The sequence below is a fragment of the Geotrypetes seraphini genome, chromosome 3 (genome assembly GCF_902459505.1).
Source record: "Geotrypetes seraphini chromosome 3, aGeoSer1.1, whole genome shotgun sequence".
In the NCBI taxonomy this organism is placed as follows: Eukaryota; Metazoa; Chordata; class Amphibia; order Gymnophiona; family Dermophiidae; genus Geotrypetes; species Geotrypetes seraphini.
This window is the reverse complement of record NC_047086.1, coordinates 402,481,961-402,499,847: the sequence shown is the minus strand read 5'-3', so window position 1 is coordinate 402,499,847 and position 17,887 is coordinate 402,481,961. Positions and strand designations below refer to the sequence as shown.

General features: G+C 38.7%; 1 protein-coding gene across 2 annotated transcripts in view; it reads left to right on the top strand.

The window, feature by feature from the left end:
* The window catches only part of CMTR1 (cap methyltransferase 1), a 289,978-nt gene that overhangs the window by 157,983 nt on the left and 114,108 nt on the right, over positions 1-17,887 (top strand). For both annotated transcript variants that reach the window (XM_033935382.1, XM_033935381.1), the window contains one exon: positions 6,346-6,478. In XM_033935382.1, the coding sequence (XP_033791273.1) occupies positions 6,346-6,478 (133 nt within the window). The remainder of the gene's footprint in view (positions 1-6,345; positions 6,479-17,887) is intronic.

Below are 17,887 nucleotides of genomic sequence, written 5' to 3'. Positions count from 1 at the left end.
AAAGGGAGGGGGGAAGAAGGGTTTAGATATATATACCTTTGTTATGATCTTGATAGATTTATCAAGTGATGTTAGTAAATCTATGCATTACTTATATTGTGCACTTGTTGAAAGTTTAAAAATGAATAAAGAATTATAAAAAAAAAAAAAAAAAAGAGCTCCAGGGGACATCCATGAAATTACAGACTGGTAAGCCTCACTTCAGTGCTGGTTAAAATTGGTGGAAATAATTATAAAAAAATAAAATTGTGGAACACTTAGACAAACATGATTTTATGAGACAGAATCAGCATGGGTTCAGCCAAGGGAGAACTTGCCTCATCAATTTGCTTGACTTCTTTGAAGGTATGGATAAAGGTGAGCTGGTTGATGTAGTGTATCTAGATTTTCAGAAAGCTTTTGGTAAAGTTCCTCATAAGAGGCCCCTGAGAAAATTAAAGAGTCATAGGATAGGTGGCAAAGTTCAGTTGTGGATTAGGAATTGGTTATCAGATAGAAAACAGAGGGTAGCGTTAAATGGTCATTTTTCTCAAAGGAGGAGAGTGAACAGTGGAGTGCCGCAGGGGTCTGTACTAGGATCAGTGCTATTTAACTTATTTATAAATGATCTGGAAATTGGAACGAGTGAGGTGATTAAATTTGCAAATGACATGAAACTGTTCAAAGTGGTTAAAATGCATGCGTATTGTGAAAAATTGCAGACTGATCGTAGGAAATTGGAAGATGAAATTTAATGTGGACAAATGCAAAATGATGCACATTGGGAAGAATAACCCGAATCACAGTTACCAGATGCTAGTGTCCACCTAGGGGGTTAGCGCCCAAGAAAAGTATCTGGGTGTCATTGTAGACAATAAGATGAAACCTTCCCCCCAGTGTGTGGCAGTGACCAAAAAAGCAAACAGGATGCTAGGAATTATTAAAAAAAGGGATAGTTAACAAAAACTAAAAATGTTATAATGCTCCTGTATCGCTCCATGGTGCAACCTGATCTGGAGTATTGTGTTCAATTCTGGTCTCCTTATCTTAAGAAAGATATAGTGGTGCTAGAAAAAGTTCAAAGAAGAGCAACCAAGATGATGAAAGGGAAATGAAACTCTTCTTTTATGACTAAAAAGGTTAGGGCTCTTCAGCTTGGAAAAGAGATGGCTGAAGGTAGATATGACTGTAGTCTACAAAATCCTGAGTGATGTAGAACGGGTACAGGTGGATCGCTTTTTCACTCCATCAAAAATTACAAAGGCTAGGGAACACTTGATGAAGTTACAGGGAAATACTTTCAAAACCAACAGGAGGAAATATTTTTTTCACTCGGAGAATAGTTAAGCTCTGGAATGTATTGCCAGAGGTTGTGGTAAGAGCGGATAGCATAGCTGGTTTTAAGAAAGGTTTGGACAATTTCCTGGAGGAAAAGTCCATAGTCTGTTATTGAGAAAGACATGGGGGAAGCCACTGCTTGCTCTGGAACGGTAGCATGGAATGTTGCTACTCCTTGGGGTTCTGGAATCTTTTGTTACTTTCTGGGATTCCGGAATCTTTGGGATTCTGTATGGAATGTTGCTACTCCTAGGGTTTTGGCCAGGTACTAGTGACCTGGATTGGCCACCATGAGAATGGGCTACTGGGCTTGATGGACCATTGGTCTGACCCAGTAAGGCTGTTCTTAGGGGGGAATCTAACATGGGTGTAGAGCCTGTTAAGTTAGATTACTTTCCATGTTAAAAAATCAATCAATCAAATGGACATTCTCTTTCTCCATATTAACCAGTGAAGCTGAATGGTTCTCTGTTTTATCCTCTAACCAGGATTATCTAGTGTCGATCTACGTTGCAACTGCCTTTCCATCCTACTTCAGGAATCCACCATGGGTGTAGAGCAGGGGTGTCAAATTCTGGCCCGCGGTGTAATAAAATTTGGCCCACCAGACAATTACAGATTTGCACTTAAGTTGGCCCTCTGGCAGACATTTTTTTTACCCAATTGGGTGCAAGCGCCGCATCAGCTGTAGGTTCCACTGCAGGTGCTGTGCTCCCACTGCAGCCAGCACGCCTACAGCTTTCTACTGCTGATTCAATTGCTCACCTTCATTTATAAGGGTTAGTGATATTATAATGGAGTATATTTAATTGTTCTTCATACATTGTAATGCCTTTTTTTTGTGTTATCATTTGATAAAAAATAAATTCTTATTAAAAAAATAAGCAAAGAAAGAAAGAGTTGCATGCACTCTCAACATTGACTGAAATCTTTCCCATTTGTATTCATGATAGCTATCCTGAAATACTGACTAATAAGGTGTAGCTCGTGGGGAATATTGGACTAAGAAAAGTGAGGGGGGTTTGTTGTGCTGCCTGTGATGTCACACTTATTTTCTAGCCACACAGCCCAATATTTGTTATCTGCTGTGGCCTCAGACTCAGGGGAACTGGGTTTAATTCCCAAGTCACTTAACCTCTATTGTCCCACTTGTGAGCACACTAGGTTGGAGAGGTTGTAACCCTATACTTCTACTAAGACTAAGGGGTCCTTTTATTATTGTTAGCTGGATTTATAAATAAGAAACCAAAAACTGGTCTTAGGGACATTTGGAGTATTGAGATTAAGCACCAAATTCCTGCATCTGCCACGAATCTGGACTTGGAGGGTGAGATGTACAGTATCAGCATCTATGAGACAAACTTGGTTTTTTCTGTTACATAGAGCATTATGGACCCCTGTTCGGTAAATGTTGGCATTGTCATCTCAAAGCAAGGACTTTAGATCCCTTATTGTTCTACTGTTCGTTTATTTTGGCTTTTTGGAAATCAATATGTGGCCAAATAAATTGCTTGTTAGAAAATCCAGTGGCATTATCCTATGATACTGTGCTTTTTGGCATGTCAATGAGAGCTAAAAGTCAAATATCATCTAAAAACAACAGGCTTTTATTAATAATGACAGGAGTTGCCATACAACAAATTACGAGCAATTGGAAGAATTGGACGAGGCTTAATTATAGTTTTTGGTGGAATTCATGAACCATGTGTATAAAATGGAAAGAATATTAACCATTCAGAAAGGGCATTTTAAGACATTTCAGATTTGGGAGCCATTAGCAAAATGCTGCAATGTTTAATTAATGTTTTTCCCTATGTCATGCACATCCGGGAGGGGGGAGGATTGGGGGTCTGTTAGATTAATGAAGTTAGATATATTGGGGTTCATTATAGAAATGTTATGTGATTGCATTGTGATGGTTTAGGAGGGGGGGACTAATTCTGAAATGGATATAAATGGAATATTAAGTGTATTATTGATGTATAAAATGTGGTATTTATTGTTACACTTCTGTAAGTTTTGAAAATAATAAAGAATTGGGAATAAAAGGTGCGCATTTAGTGCGCGCTAAATCGGTTACTGTACCTTAATAAAAGGACCTCTAAGTATCTTAATAAAAAATTCAGCCCGCGACTTAGCCCATGTTTTAGATTTCAGCCCCTTATGCGATTGAGTTTGACACCCCTGGTGTAGAGCCTGTTGTCTAGATACAAACATGCAGAATCTAACATGGGTGAAGAGCCTTTTAGTTAGTTTCCTTACCATGTTTAAAAAAAAAAAATAAAAAGACAGGGTTTACTCTTGTACTTTCTCTCGATTAGTCATTGAAGCAGAATGGTTCTCTGCTTTATTTTCTAAGCAGGATCAGGTTGTTTTTTTTTACTGAAACATGCCTTCCACTGTACCATCAATGTTTTTACAGTACTGTCCAGGAGGCTCATATAATTACTTTGAAGTATCTTTCCCTACATGCGTTTCTGCTATTGTTTAATGAACATTATCCACAATGCCCTTTATTTTGGACCGAAGATTTCAGTACACGGTCTAAAGGTAGAGAGCATTATGTTTGAACAGCTCACTCTTCAGGTACTCTCCCATTTTACTAAAGTACGTACATACGTTTGAAATCTTGCCCTCCTCTTTAGCTGTTATATCAAACCAAACCATTTGGTCGCTACTTCCCAGATGAGAACCCACTTGAACATTAGGGATACTCTCCCCATTTGTGAGTACCAGATCCATTATCGCTTTTTCCCTTGTATGTTTGCCACCATTTGTCTGAGCAGAACCTCTTGAAGGGCATCCACAATCTCCCTACTTCTTTCCGATTCCGTAGATGGAAGTTTCCATTCTGCATCCAGCAGATTGAAATCACCCAACAGCAGCACCTCCTCTTTCTTTCCAAACTTTTGATTATCTGCAATCAGATCTTTATCAATTTGCTGCGATTGAGTTGGGAGGTCTGTAGACTACACACTAAAGTAAAATTTAAGATTTGCTCCTTTATATTTAAAATTTTTTATGGGATGGCTCTTGGTTATATGAATGATTTAATCAGGTAAGACACCTTTCAAAGCCCAAGTGGTATGTGATATTTGAAGATTTTTGCCTCTTCCTTTTTGTATCTGGCAGCAAAAAATTTTCTTCCCACAACAATAACTTCAACAAATTATTCACTTTTTAGGAAGGCGTTAAGACCTGTTTTTGCAATATTAAGAAAATATTATGACTTGTATTGGGTCCTGTAATTTGTTCTATTAATATTGTTGTAACTCCAAGGTAAATATCTTTACCTTTTAGTTTGATCAGTGTTGCTCGTCTATGGGTATAGGTGGAATATCAAAATATTATTATTATTGTCAAATTCTGAATCTCAAAAAACCTAAGCAAGTTTGTGTTAATTAAAGATCTGAATTTGTACAGACTGGTGAGAGGTGAAATAGAGAGATCCTTTTTTCAAGCAGAACAACCAACTCCAAATTTCTTTAGCTCAGTCCTATTAATGATTGTATGATATATTTGGAGTATTGAGATAGGACAGATAATTTCTCCATCTCAATGGCAAAAATTTTGGTCCTGGAGAATACATACTACAAGATCAGCATCTATGAGTCAAACATGGTTGTTTATATTACATAGAATTTTATGGACCCCTACGAGATTACAAAAATTAGATAGTAATAGATCTAATAGATGCTGGCATTGTAGGATAGAAGTGGGGACATTGGACCATTTACTATTCTTTTGTCCCTGCATTAATTCCTTTTGGAAATTAATTTGGCCCCAAATTAATAATTTATTAGAAAATCATGTTGGACTATCATATGATACAATATTATTTGGAACAGTAATGAGAACACAAAGTCCGATTTCAGCTAGCAATAATAAACTTTTATTAATTTTAACAGGGGTCGCCATACAGCAAATTACTCAGAACTGGAAGGATTACACTAAATTGAATTACACTTTTTGGTGGAATTCAATTTGTCATATATATAAAATGGAAAAAGTATTGGCATTACAACAAGGTTATATTAAAAAATTTAATAAAATATGGGGACCATTGACAAATTATTCTACTGATCAGATATAATAACACATGTATAGAACATATAGAAGGGGTAGGGAGGGAAAACTATTGTAATATTAATATGATATAAAATTCTGATAAAGGGTTTATTTAATTCACATTGTAAGAACATTTAATAATAATTTCAAGTGTTTTTTCATAATTGAATGTATTACATGTATTTCACTTGATGTAAGAATTTAAAAAAAGAATAAAAAATATTTAAAAAAAAAAATAAAATAAAATAAAATGATTGTATGATCTGTCAATGGATTTATACTCCTGGTCATGTGATCTTATTGACATTGTGCCAAAGGAGTTTCTCAAACTGTGACCAAACAGAAATAAGATATACTCTAACCCAGTGTTCTTCAACCACCGTTCCATGGACTAGTGCCGGTCCACAGAAATTTCCTGCCGGTCCATAGGGCCAGCATGTGCATCAGGCCCAAAACAGTGTTTTTCAACCGCCGGTCCACGGTGCGATCGATGCGGCGTTATCTTCGAGCCAGCTCCTGATTCAGTACACAAAGCCACGGGCAGTGGCTCCTACGGGCATTCTGCACCTGAACCGGAAGCCTTCTCTCTGACGTTGCAACGTCAGAGGGAAGGCCTCCAGATGAGGCACGGGACGTGCAAGGTGCAATTAGTATTATTTTGGAGGCGGGGTCTGGGGTGGAGATTGGGTAGAGATGGGCGGGGTCTGGCCCATGACTTAGCCCAGTGTTCTTCAACTGCCGGTCCACGGATCGATGCCGGTCCACAGAATAATTATTTTATTTCTGCTGGTCCATAGGTGTAAAAAGGTTGAAAAACACTGCTCTAACCTACTTAGGGAAAAGCATATTTGAATGCAGGTTTTCAGCTGTGTACGGTTCTTCTTTGCTGTGTACAGCAGTATGTGTGTTTATATATTGTTGTTGTACATCAATTTGACTTTCTTTATTCTTTGGATTCAGGAGGACATTTTGTATGTAAGACCTTTGACCTCTTCACGACATTCAGTGTGGGCCTTGTGTATTTACTGTATTGCTGTTTTGAGCGGGTGTCTCTTTTTAAACCTGTTACCAGCCGTCCTGCCAACTCAGAAAGGTACGATTTGAAAAAGGAAATTCATAATTGTTTCATTCTTGTACCAGAGTCATTGTAAGAGGCTCTTTTATATACACTACAGAAAATATATTAGGTGAAACAAATGTTTGCTATATCCTTTCTGTTTGAATCTTAATATTTAAAATACTTTATTAAAAAGTAAGTGGAGTGGAACAAATAGATTTGAATAGCTTGTTTACTGTTTCCAAAAATACAAGGACTAGGGGGCATACTAAGCACTGCATTTAAAACAAATCAGAGAAAATATTTCTTCACTCTGTGTGTAATTAAACTCTGGAATTCATTGCCAGAGAATGGGGTAAAAGCTTAGCAAGGTTTAAAAAAAGTTTGGATAATTTCCTAAAATAAAATCCATAAGCCATTACAAATATGGACTTGGAAAATTCATATCATTCCAAAGATAAACAGCATAAAAATCTATTTTACTCTTTTGGGATCTTGCCAAGTTCTTGTGACCTAGATTGGCCACTGTTGGAAAGAGGATACTGGGCTTGATGGGCCTTCAGTCTGTCCCATTATAATAATAATAACTTTATTCTTCTATACCGCCACAATCGAATGACTTCTAGGTGGTTCACGTCGAAGAAGGCTGGACAATCAGCGAATTACAGATTGCAAGAAGTGAGGGTACAACTTGTTACAAAAGAAATAGATTAAAGGAAAATATGAATCTTAAGTATGTAGTATAGATCTCTTATATGCAACCCAAGGAATAAAGCTGGACAATCTGCAAATTTTAGAATATGGCAATTCTTATGTTATATAATTGGAAATCTTTCTTCCTTCTATCGTAGGGTACATGCTAGAAATATATTTTTGTTTTAATATAAATTTTTAGCATTCTTGGTATTATAAGAATGTGTTGTAATCAGGGAAACAATAAGAGGGCCTTTTTTGCTACATGTGGAAAAAGGCTGTTAGAAAATTGTGCAAAGATAGATACTTGTGACAAGTAAGGGCAGCGAAAGGTGGTGCCCACTTTTACATGTCTTATGTTTGTTGGTTCCCAGGGGGACAATCTAAAGGAAACTAGGGCAGAGTTGCAATATGCATGTGTAGTTTTAAAAATATGTATGTATATTTACATCTGCCTTGAACAACAAGCAACAAAAGTGAAGTCTGGAAAAGAAAATCCAGGAAAATAAATCTTTAAAACAAAACACACTTTATTCCAAATTGTCAACACTTGTACTAAATGTCCAGTCTCTGAAAGTCCAAATATTTCTTGTCTGTTTCAAATGTTTTTATTGAAGTTTTCCAAAATACATAGAGGACCATTTTCGATAGGATGTCTGAATCCAACTTTGGACGTCACCTGCAAGATCAGAAAATCACGGCAGGAAAATGTCCTTTTTCGAAAACTATTTAGATATCTTGGCCTTTAGCACACCAAACGTTTTTTAGCCATTTTCAAATACACAAAAGGCCAAATTCAAAGCATCCAAATCAAGCCCATTTGGATGTGGGTGGTACTGGCATCTTAATGAACAGGCCACACAGACATACCAAAAGGACAGTGAGACACTTTAGGGGGCACTGCTGTAAACTTCACATAAAGGGTGCCAGGTACATATTTTTACCAGAGCCCCCTTTTGGGTCATTCCATGTCAAATGGACCAATACTGAAAACCGCCCACACTCAATCCCCTTGAAATCAACCAAATTTTACAGGTGTGTTGTCTAGGGTCTCAAATGAAACACTGCAAAGTTTTTTGGATCTATCTCAATTTGGTCAGGAGCTAGGGGTTGTTGAACAAAAGCAATCGATCCACTCCCATGCATTGTGTGACCTAAAACGCCAACTTTGCTTAAGCACTGCGGCAGAAGGAAACTACCTAGGAGTCTGAAATTTTGCAGTTTGGTACAACACCTTGGGGCAAGTTTCTGTGCCTAGTTTGAAATCTTTTGTGAATGTGCTTCCATTTCCACAGGTCAGCAAAGTAGGCAAAAAAATTCTCGAATGAAATTTTTTGGCAAAGTTTGGCTCCATACTGTTGCTTGTAGGTAAGTCAGCTGAGGGTACAACTTTACCAGCAGACATGTACCATGAGGTACTTCCAAGATTTGCAATACGAGCCTTTACAGTCAAGTGAAGCTGAAGATATGACCATCCAAAAAATATGGCTTTATGCATTTATGCAAATTTTCACTTTTTCAGATTCAAATATCTCAAATGTGTAGGTTTTTAAAAAAAATTTTATTTTGTATATCATTTGAAAGAGCATGTTTTTTGCTACAGAAGCTATCCTGTTTCATCTTGGACCCAATCTTTCTTTGAGAATTGATGGTTTAAAGATAAGTATTACTTGCTTGAGTAAACATTATGTTGAAGGGTCATTGGCACTTCATTGTGAATGTGCAGTGGAACTATATGGATCTGAAAACTCATAACCAAGCTTTGCCAGCCACAAATACTTGTCTCTTACTATGCTTAGTGTTTGACAAACTTACTGTGCACTTTTGCAAGATGACAGTCAAAACGTGCATTGGCTTGCACAAACTACGTACTGCGTGCAAGCCCAAACGCATAACCATGTGATTCACAAGCATGTACGCATAGCTGTAGTAGTATGTCTGATACCTGCAGCTTTTCTGAACATGTTCTGATTTGCAGCTATCACAGCACAGTGGCTGTATGAACAAGTCTGGTTTTAAGATTCATCATGACCTTATAACACAATATGACTTCATTATTTGACAAAGCCTTTGGCGTGTTGCTTTCCATCTGTTCTTTCTGTGCAGCATCTGGTTCTTTCCAAAGTTAACTAGGCTATGCCTGTGTTGTTTTTTTAAGCTTAATCTGCACTTGCTGACATGTACAACTTGTGTTCTCACACTGATATTTTTCATCTTACTTTTATTCTGTATTTTTAGGTGACTCTTATCTTTTGGAGACTAATAATAAGCTAGAGCCCTGCAGTATTGGAATCTATGATAGTTCTGAGTGCCAGAAACCATCTTCCTTCTATTCTGGAGAAAGCTGCTTGAAGCTTATTTCTGATTTCTCTTTGTCTGACCATGAATTAATTAAAAGACGCTCTAGACTTTCTACTTTGTCTGTGGAATCTAATATTCGTACTCTGTCCGTGGAATCTAATATCTGTACTCATCATGAAGCCTTGATTCTGACGAAGTTTGAATTTCTACAGAAAAACTGCTGTAATCCATTCAGAAAACAGAATCATGGTAATATCAAAGGTCTGTGCCCAATTGATCTTCCTGCAGCTGATAATTTAAAAGCTACCACAAAGCACAATTTAAACCAGGCCAAAAGCTTTGCCCAAGATGCAGGCAAGACTTGCATGTCAAACTGCAAGATCTAAGTAGCCCTAAGTCTGATTCTGACAGTGATGACCCTACCATTGTATCTGAAAACCTCAATGCCAGCTTTTCACCACTAGGAATCTCTCCTCTAAAGATTCAGCAGATTAGCAAGCAAAATTCCTTAAGTTATGCTAAACGCAAACACTCTGAAGCCCATAATGCAATAGCAGACCAAATTGCAATTATTGGTGACTTAACTCCAGCTGATATCGAATTTTTTTTCTTTTTAATAAACTGAACCCAAAAGTTATTCTATGCCAAATACACTGCTGGTAACAATTCATGATAAGGAATTAAATAGCAGTTTTTCTTTAATATTAAACATGAAAAATGTGTTTATAAATCTTTATTCATTTTCTTATGTTACAACAAGTGTTTCAAATAAACTAATTAGAAACTTGAATATACACACTTGATTAACTCACATATTAACATCAAATTTAACATTTCTGATATCAGCTGATATCGAAGCAGAACCAGAAAGTGGCCAATGTAAAAGGTGTTAAGCAATTGCAGTTCCAGATGACTACAAGGTGCTTCTGAATAAAACTGTCTGTGATATGAACTTAAAAAACTGCATGTTGCAGTGATGTGAAATATGTCCTGGGCAGATCCCTCTGGAGGAATATTTTACTGAGTTTTTTGGTGAATATGATCCTGATGATATCATTGAATTTAAGCAGTAGATTCACACTGATCGGGATACACTGGAAACTCGACAATTATCCAAATTAATTGGAAAAATTTCTAATTTGGCCAGCCACCATTTTATTTCCAAGTACCAAGTGCTTATCTGAAGGAACTGAAAGCAAATATAAAGCAGGGGCATGCTATTGTTTTGATGAACTTAGCTGAAAATTATTACTTCATCATTCAGGATGCAGTACAGGGGTTTCGCTGGGAAAATAGCCAAGCGACATTACACCCTTTCGTTGTCTACTTCTGCAATCCTGATATCCAAAGCCTACGCATATGATCAGTGATCAGTGACTACTTACGTTACAATACGTTACGTAAGAAAGTCTTGCCTGTCTTAGGCCATATTCACTACTTTAGTGATGGTTCTGCTGCACAATATAAAAACTTCAGGAATTTCATTAACTTCTGCAGCCATGATACTGACTTTCAAATTTCTGCTGAGTGGAACTTCTTTGGCACCAGCCATGGCAAATCTTCATGTGATGGGATTGGGAGAACAGCCAAGCGTTTAGCTGCACATGCCAGCTTACAACTTCCTCTCAATAACCAAATTTTGACACCAAGGGATCTATTTGAATTCTGCGATAAATCTGTCTCGGAAATCAAATTTTTGTTCATTGCTAAGGAAGATATTGAAGCTCAGGAGCAAAGGTTTAGTATACATAGAAACATAGAAATTGACGGCAGAAAAGGGCCATAGCCCATCGAGTCTGCCCATACAAATGTGGCTGGAACAAGAGAAAATCACCAATTTAAGCCCATAGACACTACTAGACTCAGCATTAGCAAAATTTCAAGTGACACCAGCTCATTCATTGCCAATGTCTTAGAGTCTGATACTGATCCTGAACCTGTCCATACCTTTCAAGCATCCAGCTTTCAACCTGGACAATACTTAGCTTGCATATATGACAATTCTTGGTGGATTGGTCATGTATGTGAAATTTCAATGGAAGAATGCGACATCCTGGTTAATTTTTTGCATCCACAAGGTCCTGCAAGGTCATTTCACTGGCCTCCCCGCAGAGACATATGCTGGATCCCTGAACAGCATATTATTGCAGGCCTTAATGCACCTATGACCACTTCATCAGGCAGACAGTACACTTATCCACAAGCTATTTTGGCAAACATTGACCAGACTTTTAAAACCATGTGCAAGAAACTGAGTTAAAAGTTGAATTTATGCAATTTCCTGATCTTTGTCAGTATGTATGTGCATTTTAAGTGTGTTTTTTGCACTTTTCTTTTTTGTCTTTAATAAAGCTTAGAAATTTATATGGTATTATCTGACTATTGGGAATGTCTTTCAGACAATGGATCAATAACTGATAAATATGTGGTCTCAGTGCATAATACACTTGTCATGATCTTCACGACCAATGGCAGTGGGTATATGAAAATGCATGGATACAGGGAAGGGGATCGGACTCCTAGGTAGTTTCTTTCTGCCGCAGTGCTTAAGCAAAGTTGGCGTTTTAGGTCACACAATGCATGGGAGTGGATCGATTGCTTTTGTTCAACCACCCCTAGATCCTGACCAAATTGAGATAGATCCAAAAAATTTTGCTGAGTTTCATTTGAGACCCTAGACAACACCCCTGTAAAATTTGGTTGGATTTCAAGGGGGTTGTTCATGGGCTCCTGGTCCACTTGACATGGAATGACCTTTTTAGTATATGGTGAGCCCTCCAAAAGTCCCCCCAAATACCCATCTGTGTACCACCTGAATAACCCTTATTCCTGCAGGTCTGTCACCGGATTATGTTTACCCACACTTCAACCTGAATTACAACAATACGAGCTCCCGCAGAATAAATCTGTTCGCTTTTCCCTCACTGAAATCGTGTCATCTTAAAAGATTCTTCGAAAGAACCTTCTCTTTTAAAGCGGCCAAATTAAACTCATGGCTCGCCCAAATTGTGCTTGATGCCTCTTCTTATCTCAATTTTAGAAAACAGATTAAAACTCAACTTTTCAACAGACCAAATCCTTAACGCTCTCCATCACTATCCCTCCCCATTCTTTTAAGATTGTTGCTCCCTCCTATTGGCATGTATGTACCTTTTTTTCCCTTCACTTAAATTGTAGACGTATAACTTGTTTGACTCTATGATTGCTTTGTTATGTTCTTCAATTCCAACTACACTGTTTGTACTGCCTTTAACTGTTGTGAACCGCCTAGAACTCCCTGGGTATGGCGGTATACAAAAATAAAAATTATTATTATTATTATATGCAGTATGGTGGGTTTTGATGGGTTCTTACTTTCTACCATAAATATAGTGGGTACTGTGGGATATGGGCATGGATCCCCCTCTCTATGGTTCACTACACCTTCTTGCCGCTCTAGTAGGACAGGTCATACCATCTTAAGCTGTTCATATCTTTTGGGGGTGGGAAGGGGTCAGTGACCACTGAGGGAGTGTGGGGGGCATGCTTTTGTTCCTTAAGCAGTCATCTGGTCAGTTTGGGGTATGTGTGGCGCATACCCCAAGCAGTTTGGGGTATGTGTAGAGCAATTTGGTGTATGTGTGATGCAATGGTTAAAGCTACAGCCTCAGCACCCTGAGGTTGTGGGTTCAAACCCATGCTGCTCCTTGTGACTCTGGGCAAGTCACTTAATCCCCCCATTGTCCCAGGTACGTTATATCGATTGTGAGCCCACCAGAACAGAGAAGGAAAAATGCTTGAGTACCTGAATAAATGCATGTAAACCGTTCTGAGCTCCCCTGAATAAATAAATAAATTTGTGGCACTTAGACACTTTTAAAACAGGTCTAGCTTAGGACGTCTAAATGGCATCCTGGACTTTTTGGAAAAAAGCTTGATTATCCCTGCAAGACATCCAAGTACTAATCCCGCTCAAAACACATCTTTACACGCCCCTTAACATTTAGACATACTGGAGGGTGAATGCCCTGCAAGACATCTAAAAACTTGGTTTTGAAAATCGACATTTATACGCTTTGGTGATTAAAATGTCCAGGTGCCGGTTTATGCCGTTTTTTGGATGTCTTTATTTTTTGGAAAGAAGCCCCATAATATCCATTATAGACAACAGTTACAGTGTTAGAACAATCTGCAAAACATGATGCAAATACAAGGATAAATATTTACTGGAAGGCTTGGACTCTTAAAGCCTCCCACCTCAACGAGTATAGTCCATAGTTTTTAGTTTTGCTGACAAGTGTCCTAACATGGAAAATGCATATTTTAATCAGTGGAAATTGTGACCCAACACGGACCGTGTTTTTCCATTGATGCGTTAGGGATCCTGCACACGTTGGCTGCTGTTCAAGATTGTGTAGAAAATTTTTTTCATATAGAAAGGAAAACCTCTGGAAATAAATGTACCTTGTCTGAATGAAATATCTCAAATTCTTTCTATCATAGATGTGAAAAGCATTCTTACATTTTATTCTTTTTCTGCAGTCATTGTGTTCAGTATTTTGTGTTTTCAGTATAGAAACATAGAAACAGAAGATGACGGCAGAAAAGGGCTACAGCCCATCAAGTCTGCCCACTCTGCTTACCCACCCCCTGTCTATGCCCTAATGACCCAATTTTCTTATCTTGACCCTCGTATATGTGTCTTTTTAAAAATAACAGTTTAATAATAATAATAACAGTATATACTGCAGGACCGTGAAGTTCTATGCAGTTTACAATGATTAAAAATGCTACAAATTGAGTAGAACTGGCAAGTTAAAACTAGTGAATAGCGGCTCTAGAGATCAGTTATTGTGGGAAAGATTGTGCAAATCAACTGCCTAAGTACTTCAGGAACAGATATGTTTTAGGTGTCTCCTGAATTCCCCATAAATATTAGCAATCATAAGTAATTGTTCCAGGTCTTTACCCCATAATGCTGCTTGATATGAGAGAAGATGTTGATGATAACTTTTGAAGTTACATCCTCTAACTGGTGGAGATACAAAATTCAGGTGTGAGCTTCTCTTATGTCTGTTGGTTGGGAAGGAGAAAAGGTCAGTTATATATTTAGGGGCTAAACTGAACAGGACATTAAAGCAGAAACATCCAAACTTAAACTTCACATGTGCCTCCATCGGCAGCCAATGTAGGAGTCGGTAGGAAGGAGTCACATGGTCAAACTTCTTCAACCCAAAAATCAGTTTGACCGCTACATTTTGCACCAGTTGTAATCGCTGCATATTCTTCTGGGTAATTGCCAGATAGGCGATATTACAGTAGTCAAGTTGGCTCAGTATAAGGGATTGAACTAGAATTCTGAATGATGAAGCATCAAAATATGCTCTGATGGACCGAAGCTTCCAGAGAGTAAAGAAACCCTTTCTAACCAAAGAGTCCACCTGGTCTTTCATGGTTAGGCCCTGGTCCAGTATTACACCCAAAACCTTCATAGTAGGTTTAGGGTAGCTAAGTTTATTGATGCACAGTGATGTTTTTGTATCAAGTGGGTGAGATGAAGCTACAAAGAATTTTGTTTTTTTCTGAGTTAAGCTTCAATCTAAATTCAGTCATCCATTGTTCCATCAAGTCTAGTACTTCTGTTGCCATAGGAGTAACTTCAAAGAGAGAGAGGTAGTGAATGGGATAATGATCGTAAAGTCGTCTGCTGACTCGTAAAGCCATCAATAGCCAATCGTAAAGCCATCAACAGCCAAATTCAAACACCTTTATTCAGTTGATTTTGTTTCCTGAATGTTTGGACACTATGTTGTCTTAAGTCAATAAGAAAATTTGTTTAAAGACAGCTTAAAATACACAGCGGGAAGAAGAACGCTATTAATGAGTAAACTTTTCCATGCAGCTAAGGGTGCCATGAAACGCTGACAGTGTTGTGCTACATTTTAAAACTTGAGTTGAGGCTAGCTGTTTCTTTAGACCACATTTGGAAAATACCAACTTTGGAAAATATTAAATTGTGAATTTGAGCTGAAGCTGGCTGTCCTTTTAGAACATAAGGGCTATTTTTCAAGCTAAGTAAAAACATCTTGTAGACTTATGTTGTAATTTAGATCAGTGTATCGCAAACTATGTGCCAAGGCACACTTGTGTGCCACCTAAGATTTCAGGTGTTCCATGACACACTGGGGAGGAGGAGAAGCGCCAACTGATTGCTTACAGGACATGCCTCTCACAGTGAGAGGCACATCCTATAGGCAATCAGCCGGCACCAGTGCCTCTCCTCTCCAGCCCTCTTTCCTGCTGGCACCCCTCGCTGGCTGCTCACGGCAATGTCCACTCACTTCGGGATGCCTTGGGCTGCAGCCACTATGTTTAGTGTGCTGCGGCTCGACTAAGTTTGTGAGACACTGATTTAGATTACTCAGAGTATGAGCCCTTCTGGGGTAGGAAAATAGCCTGAATGCAACATGTACTAATGAATGGTGGTGGTGGGTGTCTTCAGTACTGTTTCCTTACTATGTAAACTTGTGGAAAGGATTTTTGGAAAGGACAAACTGGCAGCATATTCTTACATGTGGGCGATGTCATCCATGGAGCCTGGTATGGACAGTGTTAAAGTGTACTCTCACTTAAAAAAAACTTTCAAAGTCTCTAGACTGTCCGTACCATGCATGCACCGGTGCCTTCCTGCCCAGTGTCTACTCACAAGATCATCAGTTCTTATTTTTCCGCAGAGCTAAGAAGCTATGTTTCTTGGAGTATCTCTAAGCAAATCAAACTTTTGAATTTTTGCCTTCCTGTTACATTTTTTCTTCATTTTACTTTTTATTGTGTTTTTTGTTATTCGGTTTCAAAATGTTTTTTCAATTTTTTCCTAAATTTTTGTTTGGGGTCTTTGGACTCCTCTCAGCCTGTTTTCAGACTGGGAGCATTGATCTATTTTCAGCTTAACATTTACTCGACCCTCCCTGGCTATTGTTGTCTTTTGACCTTGCATAAATGGTGTTCCCCTCCATGTCCAAGGCTCCAAGCAGCTTTAAGTGGTGCACCCGGTGTAATTGATCTATATCAGCAACTGACCCACGCAACTGCCTAGGTCCAGAACACCATGATATTTCCTGCACCCTCTGTTCTAAACTTCAGAAAAAGTCGCTGAATGCAAGAAAAGCTTTTCGAGTCACCGAAAACATCGACCATGTCTGCTGACTCTGATGCTCACTGACCACCTTCAATATTGAAACTGAGAGCATCGATGCCTTGAACAACACTAGTTCATCTCCTTTGCCTTTATCAGGGAAGCTTCGTAATATGGCGAAGAAGCTTAGACATCCTTCCCCTTCCAGGCTTGCCTCTTGAGTTGTCCAAGGTGTCTACGCCATCAACGCATTCAAAGCGTAGGTGTTACAAGGCTTGATCACTGTCTCTATAACTGGTGTCCTCCCAGAAGCATGCTTTGACATTGAGGTCACCAATGCCTCGATACCAGACAGTCCATTTCCTCTACCAACTATACCATCAGTACTGGCATCATCTTTACAGGATCAGATAAAAGAACTGGTGCAAAAAGAATTGGCTGTGATGTTGAAGTCGCATATGGTTCAGGTACCAGCTTGCATCATCTTTTGTCATCCCATTCTGAGCAACATCCTCAGCAGCCATTGAGAGCTTGGCCTCAGACACCACTTTATTGTTGCTTCATGTTTAGAGGACATTTGTCTTCTAGAGCAATGGTTCCCAACCCTGTCCCGGAGGACCATCAGGCCAGTCGGGTTTTCAGGATAGCCTTAATGAATATGCATGGAGCAGATTTGCATGCCTGGCACCTCCATTATATGCAGATCTCTCTCATGCATATTCATAGTGGTCCTCCAGGAGAGGGTTGGGAACCACTGTTATAGAGAGCATACGACTTCTTGTTCCAGGCACTCATCAATTCTACATCGAGACACATTTCATCAAACCATCAGGTAATACTCTCCCCATCGATACAGTCAGTGTTCTCCACGTCATACTTCTCTGTTTATTCCTCAATGGTCACCTTGACGTCCTTCTAGGCATTAACCATCTCCAGCTGTGTGAGCGGACTGCTGGACATAATGAACCACTGGTCTGAACCAGCAGCGGAAATTCTTATGTTCTTATCTGTCATAGTACTCTTCCTCGTACTATCCAGACCTCTTTGCTGAGGAATCATATGGAATACCATAAGATCCATCTCCATCACAACCTGAAAGTTTATCTTTTACAACTTTTATCAGGCAGATGGATCATACTATCCCCATTAAAATTGTATCTGAAGCAGAACCCAGAGCTGAGTTGATGGATGCTTTGGATTACAAACAGTGGCCAAAGGACTGCTTAAAACTACCCTTTCATAATCTAATGAAAGAAGCAATGTTAAAGCCAAAGAAGGAGTGGGGAAGGGACATAGTCACCCAACTTAAAGGACAATCAATTTATTGGTAACATATA